The 18,293-nt window shown below is 46.0% G+C and overlaps 1 protein-coding gene across 2 annotated transcripts in view; it reads left to right on the forward strand.

Moving 5' to 3' along the window:
* GALE (UDP-galactose-4-epimerase) overlaps positions 1 to 18,293 on the forward strand; it is a 104,668-nt gene that overhangs the window by 18,961 nt on the left and 67,414 nt on the right. For both annotated transcript variants that reach the window (XM_085648311.1, XM_085648312.1), the window contains exons 2-3: positions 17,526 to 17,648; positions 18,054 to 18,169. In XM_085648311.1, coding sequence (XP_085504437.1) covers positions 17,528 to 17,648; positions 18,054 to 18,169 — 237 coding nt within the window. In that variant the 5' untranslated portion in view covers positions 17,526 to 17,527. The remainder of the gene's footprint in view (positions 1 to 17,525; positions 17,649 to 18,053; positions 18,170 to 18,293) is intronic.

Genomic DNA, 18,293 nt, shown 5'->3' on the forward strand with positions numbered 1-18,293 from the left:
TCTCCATCTTGAAATGACGGTAAGCAATTCAACTATGGAAGTCCTTGAGATTTAAAACTAGACAAGACCCGCTCCCCTTTTTCTCCACCCGGAAAATGCAACTGAGAAACTCCTTCGGATGGAGGACAGACACCTCTCTATCGCCCTTTTGTAGGAAAGCTTGAACTTCAAAGGAGATAAAATCTTGCTCTTGCTGGGGAAAAAGACATCATGGGAGGGGGAAAAACCTGTCTCGGGAAGCTGTTGAAAGATCTCTAGTTGGAAACCCTGAACGGTCTCTAGAACCCTGAATCCTGCGTAAGAGTCTGCCAATTGTGTCGAAATAACTTGATCCTGCCCCCCAGCAACACATCTGAAAGCAGAATCAGCCTCACTTGTGGTACCAGACTCTTTGGAAGAGCCCTGCGATCCTCCATAGCATCCCTTCCGGAAACAGTTCTTGGTAGCTCGGGGGCAGAGGGGTAGAAGGTAGACCTGCTCGAGGAATCCTGGTAACCACCTTTAGTTTTTTGATAGTAACCTCTCTTCGAGCCTTGGTGGTAACCACGGCGGAATGCTCGCCCCCTAAAGTGTCCGGCCCTGCCAAAAAGTAGATGCAAGACCTTCCGAAGAGGCCCTTGCGCCCTGTTCAGGCTACTGAAGGTCTCAACAAACTTGGACAGTTCTTTCAGAAAAGGCTGACCAAACAACAGACCCAGAGCTACCGGACATGACTCGAACAATGCAAGCTTGGTGATCTTAGGGTCGAGCATAAGGAGGATGGATCAACGCCGTTGACTGGAAATGGCGCAATTCACATTACCCAATTGGCAAATAGCCCTTTGCACCCAGTTGACAAATTCATCCAGATCAATGGACATAGCAAACTCCTTAGCCCAGTAACTCCTAATGCTGTAACCCAACTTCAGAATCATGGTTAGGGGCTCAGACATGTCCAGAAGTTTATCCTGGCAAGATCTCCCAAGCACTATTGATCCCTTTTTTGGATTCTTCGAGTACTTCTTGAGGTTAGTTACGAGGGTTGGATCTACCTTAGGAGTGTCGGGGACCTTGCCAGGAAGGTCAAGCCTGGGACATTCGGAGCGTAACCAAGCACTTACATCCTTTTCAAAAGCATGACGGATTTGCAATTGGACATGATCCGCCGCCTCCTGCCGAGGGAGCCATATAGTGGACTTCGGGTGGGCAATTTCAGTTGTTTCAATGGTAAGTACCTTAGCCATGGGATCAGCGTAATGCATCTGGTGTCTTCCCTTACTAGGACCAGGCTTGTCCTCTTGAGCTCCAGGGAGAAAAAAAACTGGAATCGTCATACTGCTGCGGATTGAGGGATGAGTGAGTGGTTGAAGCACTGCAGTCATGATCCTTCGCCGACGAACTGGCCAATCTTTCAAAATCAAGGGCGTGGGTACCTATAGGGGTTTTCACGCCGGCCTTAGCCTGAGAAGACGACTGACCAACTTGCATGTGCAAAGGGGATGTAGATAGCCAACCTCAGTGTAACTACACAGGTGCCACTTTAGAGGTTCAATGGCTCTCACCAGGGCCTTGTTCACTGAATGCTGCCCCTCCAAGTCTAGCGTGTCCACAAGGTCCTGCTCCAAAGACCTAGCCAGGTCATCATAGTCATATCCCTCCTCATATTACTCAGCCATGTTTTGAATGCCTGCGCAGCACAGCAATAAATGTCTCGGAAGGAAAAAGACCAAAGACCCAAGGGGCCAGAGGAGGAAACAAAAAGCCTCTTGGAGCAAACAGGGTGAGTATTGAAATCAATCTCGAAAAGCAGGTCAAACTAACTACAAGGCCTATTGCAAAATAGAAAGTGGAGGGAGGGCCTGCAACCATTTTTATGCAAAGCTTGGGAACATTTTCCAACCTAGTGGCAATAACAGAGGCCACCATACATCATAATACATAAGTCCGAGACAAGAGACTTAAACGTGTCTCCTTGCAGGCAATTTAAGCCACTGAGTGCGGTAGGCAAACAAATATGGCCGCCCCGCAGGCTCGTTGTCCACCCAGTGTAGAAATAGAAAGAGGATTGCGCGACAGGCTGTCACGTGTTCTCGCTCCCCTTCTCCCACTCCAACAAGCATTGGCATAGCCAATAGGTCTCGCTTTTGGGACCGTATAAGTATTTAGTTATGCAACTGTTGCATGGCTAAACACTTATAAGGTATCAAAGGCGAGACCTATTGGCTATGCCAATGCTTGTTTTCTTTCTAATTGCGGCACCGGTGCTTTACTTTTAACATTAAAAGTAAAGCGCGGGTGCCGCGATCATAGCAAAAGTAAAGAAATAGATGTTTGTTTCTATTTCTTTACTTTTGCTATAATCGCGGCACCGGCGCTTTACTTTTAATGTTAAAAGTAAAGCACCGGTGCTGCGATTAGCAAGCTAAAAATGCTACCACCGGCCACAGCTTGCAGTGCATGTGCGCGAGTGGTGCGCGCGCAGCAGTAATCACGCCATATGGCGCCTCTTCTGAAGCGCCTGCCCGCGCACATGCACTGCAAGCTGTAGCCAGCGGTAGCATTTTTTAAAGCCCTTACTAAAGTCTCTCCGAGCAGCGCATGCGCGCTGACTCAGCGAGACCTAAAAATTAGATGAGGGTGAAAAGATGTCCTGTCAGGAGGAAAACGCTCCCCTACCTCACACACAACCAGCGAGCAGCGCGGTGGGCGCTCACAAGTGCAATGTGCCGTAAACGAAAAAATACGGACATGTAATAGCAACGAAGCCTGTAACAGTTATGACACACTGCGAGCAACAAAGCACTCAATAATATGAAATGCGGCAAATCAAACATTAACATGCAAAACACGAGGAATGCACTTAACTGGATGCGAAGCAGCAAAGAAAGAGGAAGCTGGGTTGCTACAAGAGGCTTATAAAGAGCTTGGTTTCTATGGATGAGTGTGATAGGGTCATGGGAAATGTAGTGTTTTGAAAGTTTTAATTTGATTGGCTAAGAGTAAAGAAGGAGCTGCATAATCGGAGGCTCCGGTCCTGACATAGAATTACGCTACTCATTGTGCATTAAAATCGCAGAAAGATGGCCGGTGGGAGCTTGTTTATTTAGTTTTCAGCAGGCCTCTGCAGTCCCTCTCCTTCAGACCGCCCTCCTCCCACTGTCCTTGTTGTCAAACTCTCAATCCTTCGCTGTATCAGCACCCCACCACCCATGTGTTTCCCACCCTCGTGTTTCTGATCCTCCACAAAGTGTCTGCATTAGCCCACTGAGCTAGCTGATGGTGCTAGCGCGAACCACAGGCGCATATACAAGCAGGCGCTGAACTAATGCCTGGCTGCCGAGGGCAGCCTCCTCCCCTCAACCTCGGCTCTCAGACGTTTCATTTTCTGGCCTTCAGTCCATCTCAAACCACCGACTTTACAGAGCAGTAATGTGTGAATGTTACTAATAGGCAGGTATGAACGGGCAATGCAGTTCAGTGGGTTCTGTTCGTGCTGAGGAGATTTTAATGCATTTTCCTAGCGTAACAGTTTTTATTTCAATTTTGTGAAAGTACAGACAGCCCGATTCTGCATTTATTACAGGTGATCTCTTCCCCCAAAAAATGTATGTGTGTAACTCTCCCTGCGATGTGTATCGCTGCAACACTTCCCTGTGAATAACACAAAATGCACCCACAGCTCAACTAAAGTTATTGGGTCATAACATCCAAGTCAGAAAAAACACTGGCACAATAGAAAGCGAAATAACTGAGACGGCACCAAGGTTTTAATCACCTGCTGCAACTTTCCAGCCTTAATCAGCTGATAAAATGAAAAACGTTGAGCTATTATAACGCCTAGCATCCAATAAATTAGTAGTTACTTCACATATTGCAACTTTATCGCCCGCCCGTAACAAGGGCCCTAGTGTTTACAACTCCATGAAGTGCCAATAAGCCCTGTACAATACTTTGAGTATAACATTTTACCTAAACACCTAGAAATAGACGTTTTTACCCAGCCTGCATACTAGGATGAATATATTAGGCTAATGAAGCTATCACCCTTCTGTCCACTGAGCTCTTGCGCTTGTTTCCGACCCTCTCTGAGGAGACGGTTGGCAGGCAGAGCTGTTTTAAGACGTGATGGGCATTCTACCCAGAGTCAACATATTCCAAGGGTCCCCGGTAAAGGCAAACTGTAATCTCTCTCTAGCTCCCCTCTGTCCATTTCTTTTTCCGGCTGCCTGCCGCTACCTCTTTGCCCACGTCATCTTAAGGATTTGTGGGGTCCTGGAAAAAGACGTACTTGAACTGTTTTTGGGTGATAAAATTCAAAGTTGTTATGAACAGGAGGCCCCACAATATGTCTTGCCCAGGGCCCCAAAAATTCTTAAGACGACACTGCTGGCAGGACAGTAGCACAATATATTATCGTAAATAAACACATGTTGACAGCTGCCTCGCTCCCCCGCAGCTTCCTCGCTCTCCTGGTTTCCACAATAAATCCTTCTCAGCATTTGATCTAGCCCTGGACTCGTACATTTTCCTTAACGGGAGGGGGTTTGCATACCTAGCCGCTTGTTAAAATGTATGCCCTCTCCACCCCGGTGCTCTTCTCACATTGTCGAGAACAGCCAAGGTCCACGTGTTTTCAGGGCCTCTCTATTCCTTCCCACCCCTCGACCAGGGGCGGTGCGTCCATTGGGGCACTGGGGGTTGCCCCACTAATGCACATGGCCCCAAAGTGTCACGTATAATTAATAAGTAGCAGACGTACAGTATTAGTTGAATTCCGTGCCGGTCACTGACGATCACCAGGCCACGCCCGAGCAATCATCAGGACAAGGGGGCGGTGGTGATGTCGGGTCTACCGAACATGCGCATTAGCCTGCAGATTAGAAGAGCGGGGGTTGCTTCATGGTGCAGCCCCCGGTCTCCTAATGGGCGGGGGTGTACACCTGCCCAAGCCAATCCTGGTGCTGTTTGAGCAGCGTTTGGATTGGCTTAGTCAGAGCGAGGCATGGGATTTGGGAAGCGTTCACTGTAGTACGACTGCTGCGCCACACTCACGACGACGAGACGATGACGACACACTTCGTGTTCTGGTGCGAGGGCCAAGGCTGCTGCTACTGCTCGTCGTGGGTGGCTCGAGTCGTGCGGTGCTCCGGTAAAGAAGAGACTGGACGAGACTTCACGACATAAAGTAGAGTAAGTATTTAAAGCAACTCAAAGTTTGAAGATGCTGAGCCGATGACCATAAATATACTATTTTCCTTTCACCCGCGCCACCAAGCTGGTGGCACGGGTGAAAGGAAAATTGTATATTAATGGCTGGCGCTTTGCTATTGGCCTGAGTGGGGGGGGGGGGACTCCCGCTCACTTGGAGTCAACTGAGGCCCAGGTCTGGGTAGAGGGCTTCCAGCCCCACACCTCAGGCACTCCAAGATCTCTCCATGCATGTCTTCTTAATGTATACTTCAGCCTCTCATCATAAATCAGATATTCCCAGAATAAAAGACGACGAATTAAAGTCTCTCTTAACTGATGGCAGAAACGCTTCTGAGGCATATTTGTACACACAGAATGGTTTATAGAGACACTGCTTTGATTTGCACAAGACTTGTTTACAACTCTTTATATATGAATGTTTCATGGATTATTACAGGAGCATGAACACACATCCAATAAATGTAAACTGTCGACATTTATTGGACGTGTGTTCTCATGTGTGGACTTTTATACAGGAAAGCGCTATCTGGGAATATATTTCCAATACCACGGTGACATGCATGGAGACCGTGGTGCTGCCACACCAAAATAACCCGCCAAGAAGCGCCTGTTGCTGTCGTGCTCAAAAGGTGTCATGCCCGCGTGCACACATTCCGCAGTATATTTGAATTGTGGCTATTTTCTGGAGAATGTTGAAGTTTCGTTTTTGCATAATGTTACATTTTAGTGAGGCAATTTTACTAGGGGCACATCGGCGCCGCTGGTCAAACTCAGAGGTATATAGATATATAAATATTGAATTGATAATGTTAACGTTGCTCTGCACTCTCTAAAGGTACTCAGAAATGCATTGTATCTGGAAGTCTGTTATGAAGCTCTGTGGTTATACTGAATAAGCACCTACCTATGTTATATGACTTTTCTTTATTAATGTAATAACTGCACTCTCACAATTGCTTTATTAACCTTCCTGCTTTCTCAAATTTGCTTGAAAATGCACCATTTGTCCACTCTTTTTTCAAAATTTTCTCGGGGGGAATCCCCCCGAAACCCCGATTGGTTGTTCGGGCTCGCTTGCTACTGTGCTCTATGAAATTCACTTTCCGCCTCACCACTTCCAAATGTCACCAGCCGCCACTGCCCTCAACTCCGAACCCCTCCCTCCCTCCCCATTTCTCCCACCTCCTCCGGCTTAGTCCTGGCGATAAGCTTCCCTCCCCTGGTCCTCTCCCACAAACAGCGAGGCTGGCCGCCTCATAGCCATAAACGTTGCTTCTTAGTCTACGACTTCTGTGTTTCTCTCCCACTTCCTCCTTTCTTGCACATGAGACATATATCCCATGATAAAGCGAGCAAAAACCGGATGTCTGCCTGTTATTTTTTTTTACTGTAGACTATTTTAAAGCACTTGTCATCATCTTATTCCTTCTCCTCCTTCTGTTGTTGCATTTGTTAGTCTTTTGTTTAGTTTGTAATATAGTTGCAGATCTCCATTTTTTTGTCGTTTATTGACGTTTTACCCATGTTGGTTGTTTTCAAAGTCATCTGCTTTTTCTTTGGGTTATTAAATTGATTTTATTTGGCCTACGTGCGTCGCATTGAAATTGTCAGTTCACCTCTGTTTTAACCTCCACATCCTCTTCTAATGCGTTAATATTTCACATTTTGACACGTTCTTTTGTTTTAATTTCGAAAGCTAGCAGAGATTGCACTTTAAAAGTATTTGTGTACAGGAAAAAAAAACGTTCAGCTCTTGAATGTATCTTATGGAGTTGTCAAATTGCTTCATGTCCTCAGGACGCCATTTCCGGTTCTGGGGATTCCTTAAAAACAATTATTCAGGAGTGTCGGAAGAATAACACGAAAACCACAAGTTTCAGAATGTAGATGTTTGTTGCATACAGCATTGCCAGTATTCTCAGGTTTATGAGTGGCAGCTCACCCAGTTCGATTGTTCTTTGGCATTGTTAGGACTACAGGTCCCAGAATGCAAAATGAGGAAGCCTTGATTTGCTGACCTACTCGCACATAAAAATTGTAAACTCCAAATTGTGTGTCTTGTTGAAAACCTATTTATGCAGCAGACCCAGCCAGACTTTTTCAATGTTGTAGTCACAGGCTTGTTTGTTATGTTTTCAGCTGTTCAGGTTCGTGGACAGTGCGTGCAACGAGTGTCCTTTCACTTTCGACCTAGTATTTCATTGTGAATCACAGTTCTAATCTGCAGCAGGCTGGAATAATGCAGCCAGTCACACTTCCTCGCTTTAGAACATACAGTGTGGGGTCACGCCTTTAACCCCACCAGCACCCTTTTATTGCATAGCGATATATTTTAATATTCTTCACTTACTGCAGGTCATTCATATATTTTGTATTTGTATGCCCCCAAAAAAATAAGCAAATGTCCACTATTGTATTCACATTCGACCAAAAATAAAACATATGAAAGTTGATACGAGAGATCCCAGCTGGCATCTGTTCATAATTTCAACAGCATGCATGATTATCACACATTTGTGTCCAAAAATATTGTCTACAATATTATATCGGGGGGCAGGTAACATCTACCTACTTATATCTCTATACTAAAATAATTGCATATCCCACCCTCAACTCCGTGTATTGCCTTAGCCAGTAGGTTTCGCCTATACGAAATCTATTAGCGTTATCAATATTTTTTTTCATTGTTGCACAGCAGTTCAGCTGCTGTGGAACATGAATGAGACAGTCAAAGCAGGGCGCGTCATAGCACTTTAAAAATAAATTTAAGCCATGTTGCACAGCAGGTCAACTGCTGTCTGCCATGTCCACCAGGCACTAACATGCAATAGAAATAACAGACTCTACTGACTGTACTAATTCTGTGCAGCATTCTGTCTTGTTATATTTCTTGTGTACATTTACCGTGGTGTATGTTTTCCGTACAGTTGTGAATATTTGCGTCCCTTTATCTCGCTGGCTATGTTCACGTAGACAGATGTGCATTCACACAAAAAAGACATACTACCTCATACTTGGACAACAGCTACATACGAAAGGACACATTTTTAAAAAAAATCTGTTTATTACATTTTCTTTTAGTTCAAGAAAACATTAACCAGTGCATTACCTGGATTTAGCCTTCACATATAATAGCTCACATTCAGTATTTTAAATCGAGAAGACCATCTACCATTCCTGGCAAGAAATATATTTATAGGACAAACAATTGGAAAAGCAATCACCACTATCCATATAAAGTATTAAGCTGTGGTGTAACCTACAACAAAACCACAATCCTTTGCGGTTCCTTAGTAAGTGAGAAAACATTAATTAAAAATGAAAATTAATTTTTAAAAAACATGTTACAGTGCTGCTATGTAACATGTTTTTTATTTAATTAATTTTTGGGGCGCTTTTATATAGTACCAACATCACCCAAAGGAACAGGAGCGCTTTATATTACCACCAGTTACTTAATACAAGCACACACGTAACTAATTGCCTCCGCATTTAAACCTGCTTTTCACAATTTTATTTTAGGGTCAGTTTTATATAGCGCCAACATCACCCGAAAGTACAAATACAAGTTATAACACTTGTTTTTTGTACTTTCTCAAAAAACAACTCATAACACTTTTACAGAGTTACTTTACCTCTCAAACTAGAGTTTCTGCTCTCCAAACTAAAACTTACAAAAATGATTCTTAATTACATAGGCAAAGCCTATTGTATTTACCAATGCTTGTTATGTTAGCTCTTTCTTCGTCCCTTACACTCCTCCCTGTTTCCTGTGTGTCTCTCACTTTTTTCTACCACCCAACACCACATCTCTCCCACCCTTTCTGGGTCCTCCTTGTCCAGCCCCAACTGCATCCCAGTCCATCCCCCCCACACCCCTTTCTGACCATGCCCTCCTCCTTACCCAAACCAAGACTTTCCTCCTGGCGGCTTCACATTACTAAAAACCAAAGGAAATGATGGACGGAGTGTTGAACATTGCAAGCACTCACCCCCAGTCAACCGATCTGGGTTTAATCCATCACCGTTCTTTAGCCCACTCTGCCACCCCAGTTCAGACAACCTGGATTAAACCCAGATCAGTTGACTGGGGTTGAGTGCTTGCAATGTTCAACACTCCGTCCATCATTTCCTTTGGTTTTTGCTTTGTTCGCCATAAGTTGGCAGGGTATGCTCAGACGTGAGTCCCTTGCTCACTTTGCCACTGGATCCAAGCAAGCCTGGCTGAAGACGGCTGAAATGCCAGAAACCGGTCCTAGGAAGCTTGTTTCCGGTCCAGGGAAGGCATGGCTTGGCAGTTCGGGCTGGACTGTTCCCATGAGGCACAGGGTCAGACCGATTTGCATATGGCCATGTCTGAACTGGGGTGGCAGAGTGGGCTAAAGAACGGTGATGGATTAAACCCAGATCAGTTGACTGGGGGTGAGTGCTTGCAATGTTCAACACTCCGTCCATCATTTCCTTTGGTTTTGGCTTCACATTACTGCCACCGCACTACGTTTTTTAAATGTTGCCTAGAAACAGAAGACTGTTCATATTGAAGAATCTCCTGCCTTCAATACACTTTCATTTTTGTTCTTATGTCAGATTTGCTAAGGTAGCCTTCATTGTACTCCTTTGTTTTATGGGCCTCAAATTCCAAAACGCGCTTCGTTCCTAATTGGGTGCGCGCGCCGAAGCCTTGAAGAGAAGGGCTGGTCTATGAGAAGATCTGGGGTATGCCTAGGGATTAACATTTCTGCACATCTTGTAACTTTTCCCAGCAACATGTAGATGACGGGACTTGTCGTGTTCATTTACCAAAATGATTCTTATTAATATCATTTTATAACTGCCTGATAGTACTAGAAGATTGCTTCAGAGCAAGTGTAATAAGAGGGTAGCAGCCGTAGGGAAATAAAATACTGGGGGATGAGGCGAGCGGTCTTAATGTTAAATCCAAAACGTCTTAAGGAAACATGCAAACTGTTGATCTGAGTGGTAAAATATATGAAAGGGTTTTCAATATTTACTACCATAATTAATTAATCTGTATGTGCACCCTAGAGAGCCCCCAAAGGAAACCACCTTTATCCTGCAGTCATTACCATGCAATGTCTTTACCACACATTTCCTTTACCACGCGTCTTTACCACACATATGCCTTTTCTATGCATGATTGTGTGTGTGTGTATAATCTGAACAAAACCATAATGTCCCTGTAACCTTTTTTTTTTTTCCAGTGAATTTCTAGTTGTTCTTTTTTTTAACGTATGTTAATCCAACCTATCCCACCCATGGCCTTTGGCCGTGTTTGGCTGGGGGTTGGCTGCAGCCCACCTCCCCAGGCCAATTTTGGCTCCAGGGACCCGAATCCCGGGGCCTGGCTAATGATTTTAGGGAAGGGTGGCACGCAGCTCCCCCTCCACAGGCCATTTTCGTCCCCGGACCCCATCTCCAGGGCCCAGCCGATAATTAAATGGGGAGGGGACAGCACGCGCGGGGGGGGGGGGGGTCTGTGTGTGTGTCTGTCTCCCCTGATATATACTTAAATCTTTTTGTTGGTAAGGTATGTGTGGTAATGAATTGCATGGTAAAGACACGCGTCGTTCCAGTATACATCTAGACCCCAAAGTCTGTTGGTTTAATTTGTGCATTAGCAGTAGGTTAGTGCTTTCGGGTCTTCGGTACTTCTCAGTGTATCTTCCCCCTACCGGTTTTGTATGCATCTTCGTTCTTTGCGTCACAAGGCTTGATATAAAATGCTTAAGGCTTTAATTTTCAATGTTGCTTTGATTGGCAGCGGGTACAGATTTTCAATGCCTCAGGTAATTGTACAACAGGAAGCCAAGAACTGGTCTGGCTTCTTGTTTTATGGTGATTGTTAGTTTATGAGGGAGCACTGGCATACACCAATGCAGTGGTCGCTTCTGTTGTGTGGTCTTGCTAGGGAGATGGCTCGCAGAGTACTCCACCCTCGCATTATTTAACCCCTTAGTTCTTGATCCTCAGTTACAGCTCTGCTGTTAAATTCTGCCAAGCCCTTGGGGCAGGATGTTTCCCTGGGCTTCCTGTATGCAATCTTTACACAAACACAGGATGTCAGCAGCCGATTAGTATTATCTACCCCTGCGTGCAGTGCTTGTTCATTGGGACATAGGAACAGGACTGACGTGGCGGTGCATTCGGCAGAGGTGAAGGTGTGACCAGCTCTGCTTGGTTGATGCTAGGGTGAACAGATGTCCCAGATTTCACCTGCCGGTCCTGGTTTACAGAGAACTTTCCCGGCCTCCCGACTCTCTTCTTAATTTTAATGACATTTCCCATTTTTTAGAACAAAGCTCTAGTCATCCTGCAAAGTAGAGTTGAAATATATGGTCTCCTTTCCACATGCACCTCTAAAGTTTGAAATAATTTAAATAATGTATCTGCACCTGTCAGGCAGTGCAGGACGAGGTCAGCTGCATGCTCCCATTAGAGGAGGTTAGATAGAGTGGGGAAGACGCTCAGGATGGTAAAGTTAAGTAAACACAGACTTTTATAAGTGTGTGTGTGTATATATGTATAATCGCCAGTTTCTAATTTCTTTATAATCGGCGACTTGTGATGCACACAGTAGCCAATTATGAAGAAATACGTCAGAACTCGACTATTATATCCTTGGAGCCCGACATAACGGGATCTACAGGCCATTAAAGGCCCGCTCCAGCATTGAAGGCCCGAGCCGTAGGCCATGGTGCAGTGATGTCTACGTTGTAGATATGATTGTTTTTGTGCAGCAAGGAATACCTTCCTGCACAAAAACAATCATTGGAGGTGATTTTCTCTTTGTATGTGTGTTGCAGAATGCAGCAACATAGAAAGAGTAAAAAAACGAGCAGAAATAATGTTATTTCTCCTCGTTGCTCCACCTGTTGGGAGGCATGGACTTTTGAAGCATTCCCAGGTGTACGCTCGGTGCAAATCTGATAATGTGTCAAATGCCGCGAGTGCTACATGGAAACACCCACCGTAATGCCCACTGCACGCCGCCCCATCGTAGTGTGAGGCAACGCAGCGACTTGCGCTGCGTTGCCTCACTCCATAGCTACAAATCTATGAAAAACCATGCAGGGTGGCTTTACGTGGTCTTATAGATATGGCTAAGTCCTGTGCACCACCGGAACGCCACAAAAAGTGACGTTCCGGCAGCATATAGGGCTTTTAAATGAGCCCCAAAGTCTGCTCCCAGCGGGCGGGATCACCCGCTGGCTAAGAGCAGACTTTTAATTTGTTTCCCTGCCTGCACTATTGTGGGCAGGGAAATATATCAAAATATTGCTCGCGCCCAGAGGGAGCAGCATTGGTAGTTGCTCTGCCAATGCGGGTGCAATACCAGCTCCCGCTGAATGCAGGCAGCCAACTTGGGCCATGGGGCTCCTCGCGGCCCCCAAGGAGTATATGGTGAGTGCCCTGAGTGGGCACCCCCCTGTAAGTAATGAGGGCCCTGAGGGATGGGTTCCTGGGGCCGATCACGGGTCGGGAGGTGTGCTGTGTGGGCCCCCCTTCCCTTCATTTTTAGTAATGGCCCAGGTGGATGAGGTCCCCAAGGTCTAATAAGGCTCATAGAGGGTGCCCCTTTCCTTTAATTAGAAAAAATGCAGCCAATGGGGGATGAGATCCAGGGAGGCCATATGCCCCCCTCCCCTTTAAAATAAATAAGGCCCAGGGGGGTGGGGTCCCTAGGGCCATATAGCTTTGGGGAGGTGGGCCACGTGGCCCCTCTCCCCTCTAAAACATTTTTTTTAAAGGCTAAGGGGGATGGAATTAAGGCTAAAGACTTTTTTTGCCTGGCCTCAAAATATGGAGACCCTAGTTGATGCGTGTGTAGCGGTGACATGTTCTGCCGATGCGATGTTGACAACAGAAGTGTTTGCCCTTCAGGGCATCGCAGATCCGGAGAATCCGCCTTCCGGTGCCCAAAACCAAGAGCAGGATTGTTCTTGTTTGACAAGAGGTTCGGAGCGATGACGTCGTTAGGAGCAGACGTGCGGGTAGGCACAGAGGTGTGCTGAGTAACGTTAGTGCGGGGGCAGCATTTCTATTACCACGCCTGTTTGAACAAAGGTGTGTTTTAAATGCTCTTCTATAGTTACTGCACATCAGACGGCGAGATGGCGTAGCTGATAGCCGGTGTGCTTGGAATGACACATTTTTCCAGCCGGTTTATCGTCCTGCTTCTTAAGTTTGCTAGCTGAATGTTAACAATTATGTGACGAATGCTGGCGATAACAGGTCTGCGGACTGTAATATGTCCTGTTGGTTTCTTGAGACTGGGGCCTTTCTGACGAATCTTGCAAGAAATGGAGGCTTCCCTGAGATGCTGGATTTTAGATCCTGGCCACGTGGAGCATTGCGTGCTGGTTTCAAGCCCAGCGACCAACACTGCTTGCCTTGTGCAAAGATATTTTCAGCAAACCTTACAATGGAGGGTTTGTTAAAAATGTGCGTAACGTCACCCAAAAAGAGGTTCACTGTGTTGCTTGTTCGCCTTGACCAGTTTTCCCAGCGAAAGTCCACTAAAATATACATCATCGTGGAGTTATCCACTGACTGACAGCCTGCAGTGTGTGCAGTACCGCACTGAGGGGCATACGTACGAGGAAGTGGCGTTAGTGAGGCGTTCGCCATCATGGCTTAAAGCCTCACTCCGCCACTTCAGAAACGCAAGACTGCACCATATTTACAAGGATATGGTGCAGCCTTGCGTTTCCTCCTGCGCTGGCGCTACACTTAGCAGTGTAGCGTCAACGCATGCCGCCTTGCACCATAGTGCAAGGGTGTCTGCGCGCATGAGAGAATTGTTTGTGTAGGAAGGTGTCCCTTCCTGCCCATAAACAATCCTAAAATCCATTTTGTCACTTGTATGTGTGCTGCTTCATGCAGCACTCATGAAAGTCACAAAATGGCTTTTTTTTACAGATTGTTTATGTACAGGATGGGGGACGTTCCTGTACATAAACAATCCATGGCAGTTTGCGTTTTCCATGTATGCTGCACAAGGCAGCACACATGGAAAAAACAAAAATGAGAAGAAATAATGCATTTCTCCTTGTTTTGCCAAGTTAAGACCAGGTTTTCCCTGGTCTTAATTTTAGCGCTGCCTCCTATGTACGCTGCCCTTGTACATAGGGGACAGCGTCAAAATCAGTAGGTGTTGCGGTGGAACAGCCACCGCAACACCCACTGCCCATCCCTTTCACGCTAACCATAGCGTGAAAGAGGGCCTTATTTATAAGGCAGCGTTAAGCCACGTTAAGTGGCTTAACGCTGCCTTGCAAATAAGGCTAAACCCCTATCGCCACCACAACGTCGGAAAGAGTGACGTTGTGGCGGCGATAGGGGCTTGTACATATGCCCCCAAGTCTCCCATTGTTTACAGCGTGTGCTTTGTGGTCTGTATAGTCAAGTCATCCACTGTGCGGTCTGGATTTTGTAGTGCCTGAATCATGTGCTATGTGGTCTGGGCTCTAAATCCGTCTGCAGTCTTTGCGATGTAGTGCCGTAGTCTCACATGTTCTGCATTGTATTTATATAGCGCTTTCTACCCCATACGAGGTGTCGAAGTGCTTTTTCGGCAAGTAGCACGCTACTGCAGAACGCAAAGAGGATTAATGGTGAATTATGGTGAACTAGTATAGGGAGATATGAAATTAATATGAGCGGTGGGCATGTGATGTGTTGTACAACTCAGTTTCATTCTTTTCACAGCGTCAATAGCCTCACACTACCTGCAGTGTGGGTTTGACTTTCATCACATCTGCAGCATGTGCTGTGTGGCCTACATTCTCACACTGCCTGCAGCGTGCACTGGCTGCAGGGTCACGCCGTGCAACGTCAGCTGTCCACAGTCGCATTCTCTGCAGCATGTGCTGTGTGGGTTGACGTCTAATGCCACCTTCAGTCTTTGCGTTCCAAATGCTCATGCAGCGTGTACTGTGCATCCCACAGTCTCGCACAGCTGTGGTGTGTGTTGTGCAGCCTGTGGTCTTGCTCCCCCAGGAGTGTATATTGTGCTGCTTGAAGCGTCTCCCTGTCTGCATTGTGTTGTGTGACAAAGTCTTAGCTCACCTTCCGCTTGTACTGTCCACAGTCCTGGGCTCGAGTCGAGGGTAGACGCCATCTATCCACTATTTTCAGAGGGTAGACGCCGTCTACCCTTCTCCAAAGCTGGCTACCTCTCAGTAGGGGGGCACTTCCTTTGCTACTTCTCCCAGAATTCACAGAAATGTGCTTAGCTTGTCCCGGTGTAATCTTCTGACACGAGGACACTTTCAGCTGCGCCTGCACGTTGTCTGCTTTCGTTCTGAACTGCTGGCTGAGAAGGAGGTTATCAGATTCCAGCTTCGTCCATAACAAAAGCCGAAGTTAAGGGGGTCATTAGGCCTCTTTTGTCGGTGTATCCTGGCTGGGAGCTATGGGGGAGGGGTTGTGGGGCTCACACCTAGATGCAATGGAGGGGAAACAAAGGCTCACATTTTATCACTTCACAAGTGCTTAAGAGAGACCTTTGACTTTGTCCAGTCCCTGTATGTAAGAGATATACAAACATTTTTAAAATGCCAAATGTGTTGGTCTCCCCATGTTTTTAAACAAAAATGTAAATACCACTATTTAGTTTTATTTCTGTTAGAGCTCTTTAGCGCTAGCCATCCCAATGGAGGGTGTCAGAGAGCTTTACATTCATCCGGATTATACATTGGCAATACATCGTATGTGTGTTCATCAATATAAAGGATGTGTTACATAATGCGGTGCGGGTTACAAGGTGTAGGAGCCACATGCCCTTCATGCCTCACTATGCTATGTTGGAAGGATTACAATTTATGAACTGCACGTCAAAGTATCTCTGTCTTAAAAGCAGTCCCCCCTTACCCATTTACATAAATTAAAAATCTGTCACCAGCATGTTACATAATGTGCTTTGCAGGAGACATATTAACCCTCTAGTCAACTTTGACTAGGACTAGGCAAAACACAGATCTTTCCAGGAAAAAAGTCATCCTCCAGAGCAATCTTAACATTATTATTATTCCCTGAGATTCAGCTGGCACACAAAGATCTCTGCAGCAGGTTCCTTAACCCTATAAGATATTTTAAAACACAGACATTGCAACCAATTAAGCAGAACAGATTTACTGCCACGTTTCTCCTTGTTGTCAGTTTCTTTGTGCCAGGGTTTATAAAAAGTAGATGTATAAGTCCCACTAACTGCAGCATGTGCTCCATGGCCCACAGTCTCAATAGCTGCAGTATCGCCTCGTCTTCAGCATACGTTGGGCAGACTGTGGTCTCACACTGTCTGCAGCATGTGTCCTGCGGCCCACCGACTCTCACTTTCCGCACTGCAGTATATGTAGTGCCACTCAGTCTGCTTGCTGTCTACTCACTTCAGCCTGCGCTGTGTGGTCTATTGTCGAACACAGTCTCCTATCTCCACAGGGCAGGGTGTGCTTCGTAGTATCCATCCTCAGGCTCTTTTGTGCATCTTTAGGGTCCCCAGTTTCACACAGTCTGGTTTCCTAGAACTCAGGGTTGATTGGGGCTACCGAAATCTTTACCCTGTTTACCCTTACCTTCTGAAATGTCTTTTGTTTTGGTAAACTGTTGACACACGAGGACTTACTCTTCATCATCTCATGTTTCCCCTGGTACCAAGAGCTCTTATAGTTGATGGGCACATGCAGGAGGCAGGCGACTCCTGGCCGTGTTCTTCTTTTAGGTGGATTTGGACCAGCATCTCCTCACTCTGGTAAAATTGAAAAAAACATAACTAATGTCATAATTTTCGCAGTTCCACTTATAGATCAGTTACTCTTTAATTACTCTATTAATGTTAAAGAAAAGCGAAATTGCTCTCTAAAATGAATTATTACTTATTTCATTGCAGAGTAACTAAAAAGCTGAATTTAACACATTAATGTTTTACAAATGGTTGATTACTCTTTATTACAGGACCAGGCGTACTCTTAGCCCGTGGCTCCGCTTCATGTTATCTTGCACGCCCTTTGTACACACCCTTTGTACACACCCTTGTTACACCTTGGCAAAAGCCCTGTTGCACATCGCCCCATTCTTCATAGAGTTATGTATGAGAGTTGATCTGAACATGTGAGTGTGTCGTGTTTGTTGACTTGTGAGCATCTTGTATGAAAAGCCCAGCACAGGCTTTATCAGTGCTTGTTACCCAACTGTATAATGCACTGTAAAACTTAAATATTGGAAACCGCCTCCTTGCTCACGTTGTATCACTCTCCTGTTGACCTCGACCCACATCCTGTCTAAATTTGCTACTCTTTTTTTTTTTTTTTGTGCAGACATGGCAAAGAAGGTTCTTGTTGCCGGGGGAGCGGGATACATTGGAAGCCATTGTGTCCTGGAACTGCTGCAGATTGGCTACCACCCAGTGGTCATCGACAACTTTCATAATGCCATTCAGGGTAAGAAAAAGTAGTCCCCCATCCTAAAATATGCCATCTACTGCTCCTTGGCTATGTGAAGGTCCGAGGCCAAAAGAAGCAGGCTTGGAGGGTGGGATCTTGTTTTGGCTGGGCAATTGAGAGTTTTGGCGGAGATACTGCAGCCCAGATGGAAGGAGAGGAATGCCTGGCACACTCGGGAGGAGAGTCTGGGGCCAGGAGGGGAAAAGAGTCCCAGAAAGTTGTGGAAAGTCTTCTGTTTTGGAGGATGACACTTCAGCCACCTAATAATGCAGAGCCTGTGGAGAGTCAGGATAGGATAGGATGTGATATTTAACACAGGACTCCTGTGAAAGGGAAGTTGGGTCTGGTCCTATATGTGCCGGGCCCTCCTGTTTTGTATCTGAACCTGTGTTCTCATTGCAGGAGAAGGTGGGGTTCCTGAGAGCCTACGGCGAGTGGAGGAGATTGTAGGGAAGAAGATTGATTTTGAGCAGGTGGATGTCCTCGATGCTGCAGCCTTGGACAGGCTCTTCCACAAGGTGACTGACGACAGTGGTAATATTCTGTTCCATGGATGGGCTTGTACTCCTGCTCTGTGCAAGCGGAGAACACAGAGAAGAGTAAATATTTACTGGGCACAAAAAAGGCAAACTTTGCCTCGGG

This window comes from Triturus cristatus, chromosome 3_2, assembly GCF_964204655.1.
Source record: "Triturus cristatus chromosome 3_2, aTriCri1.1, whole genome shotgun sequence".
Taxonomy (NCBI): Eukaryota; Metazoa; Chordata; class Amphibia; order Caudata; family Salamandridae; genus Triturus; species Triturus cristatus.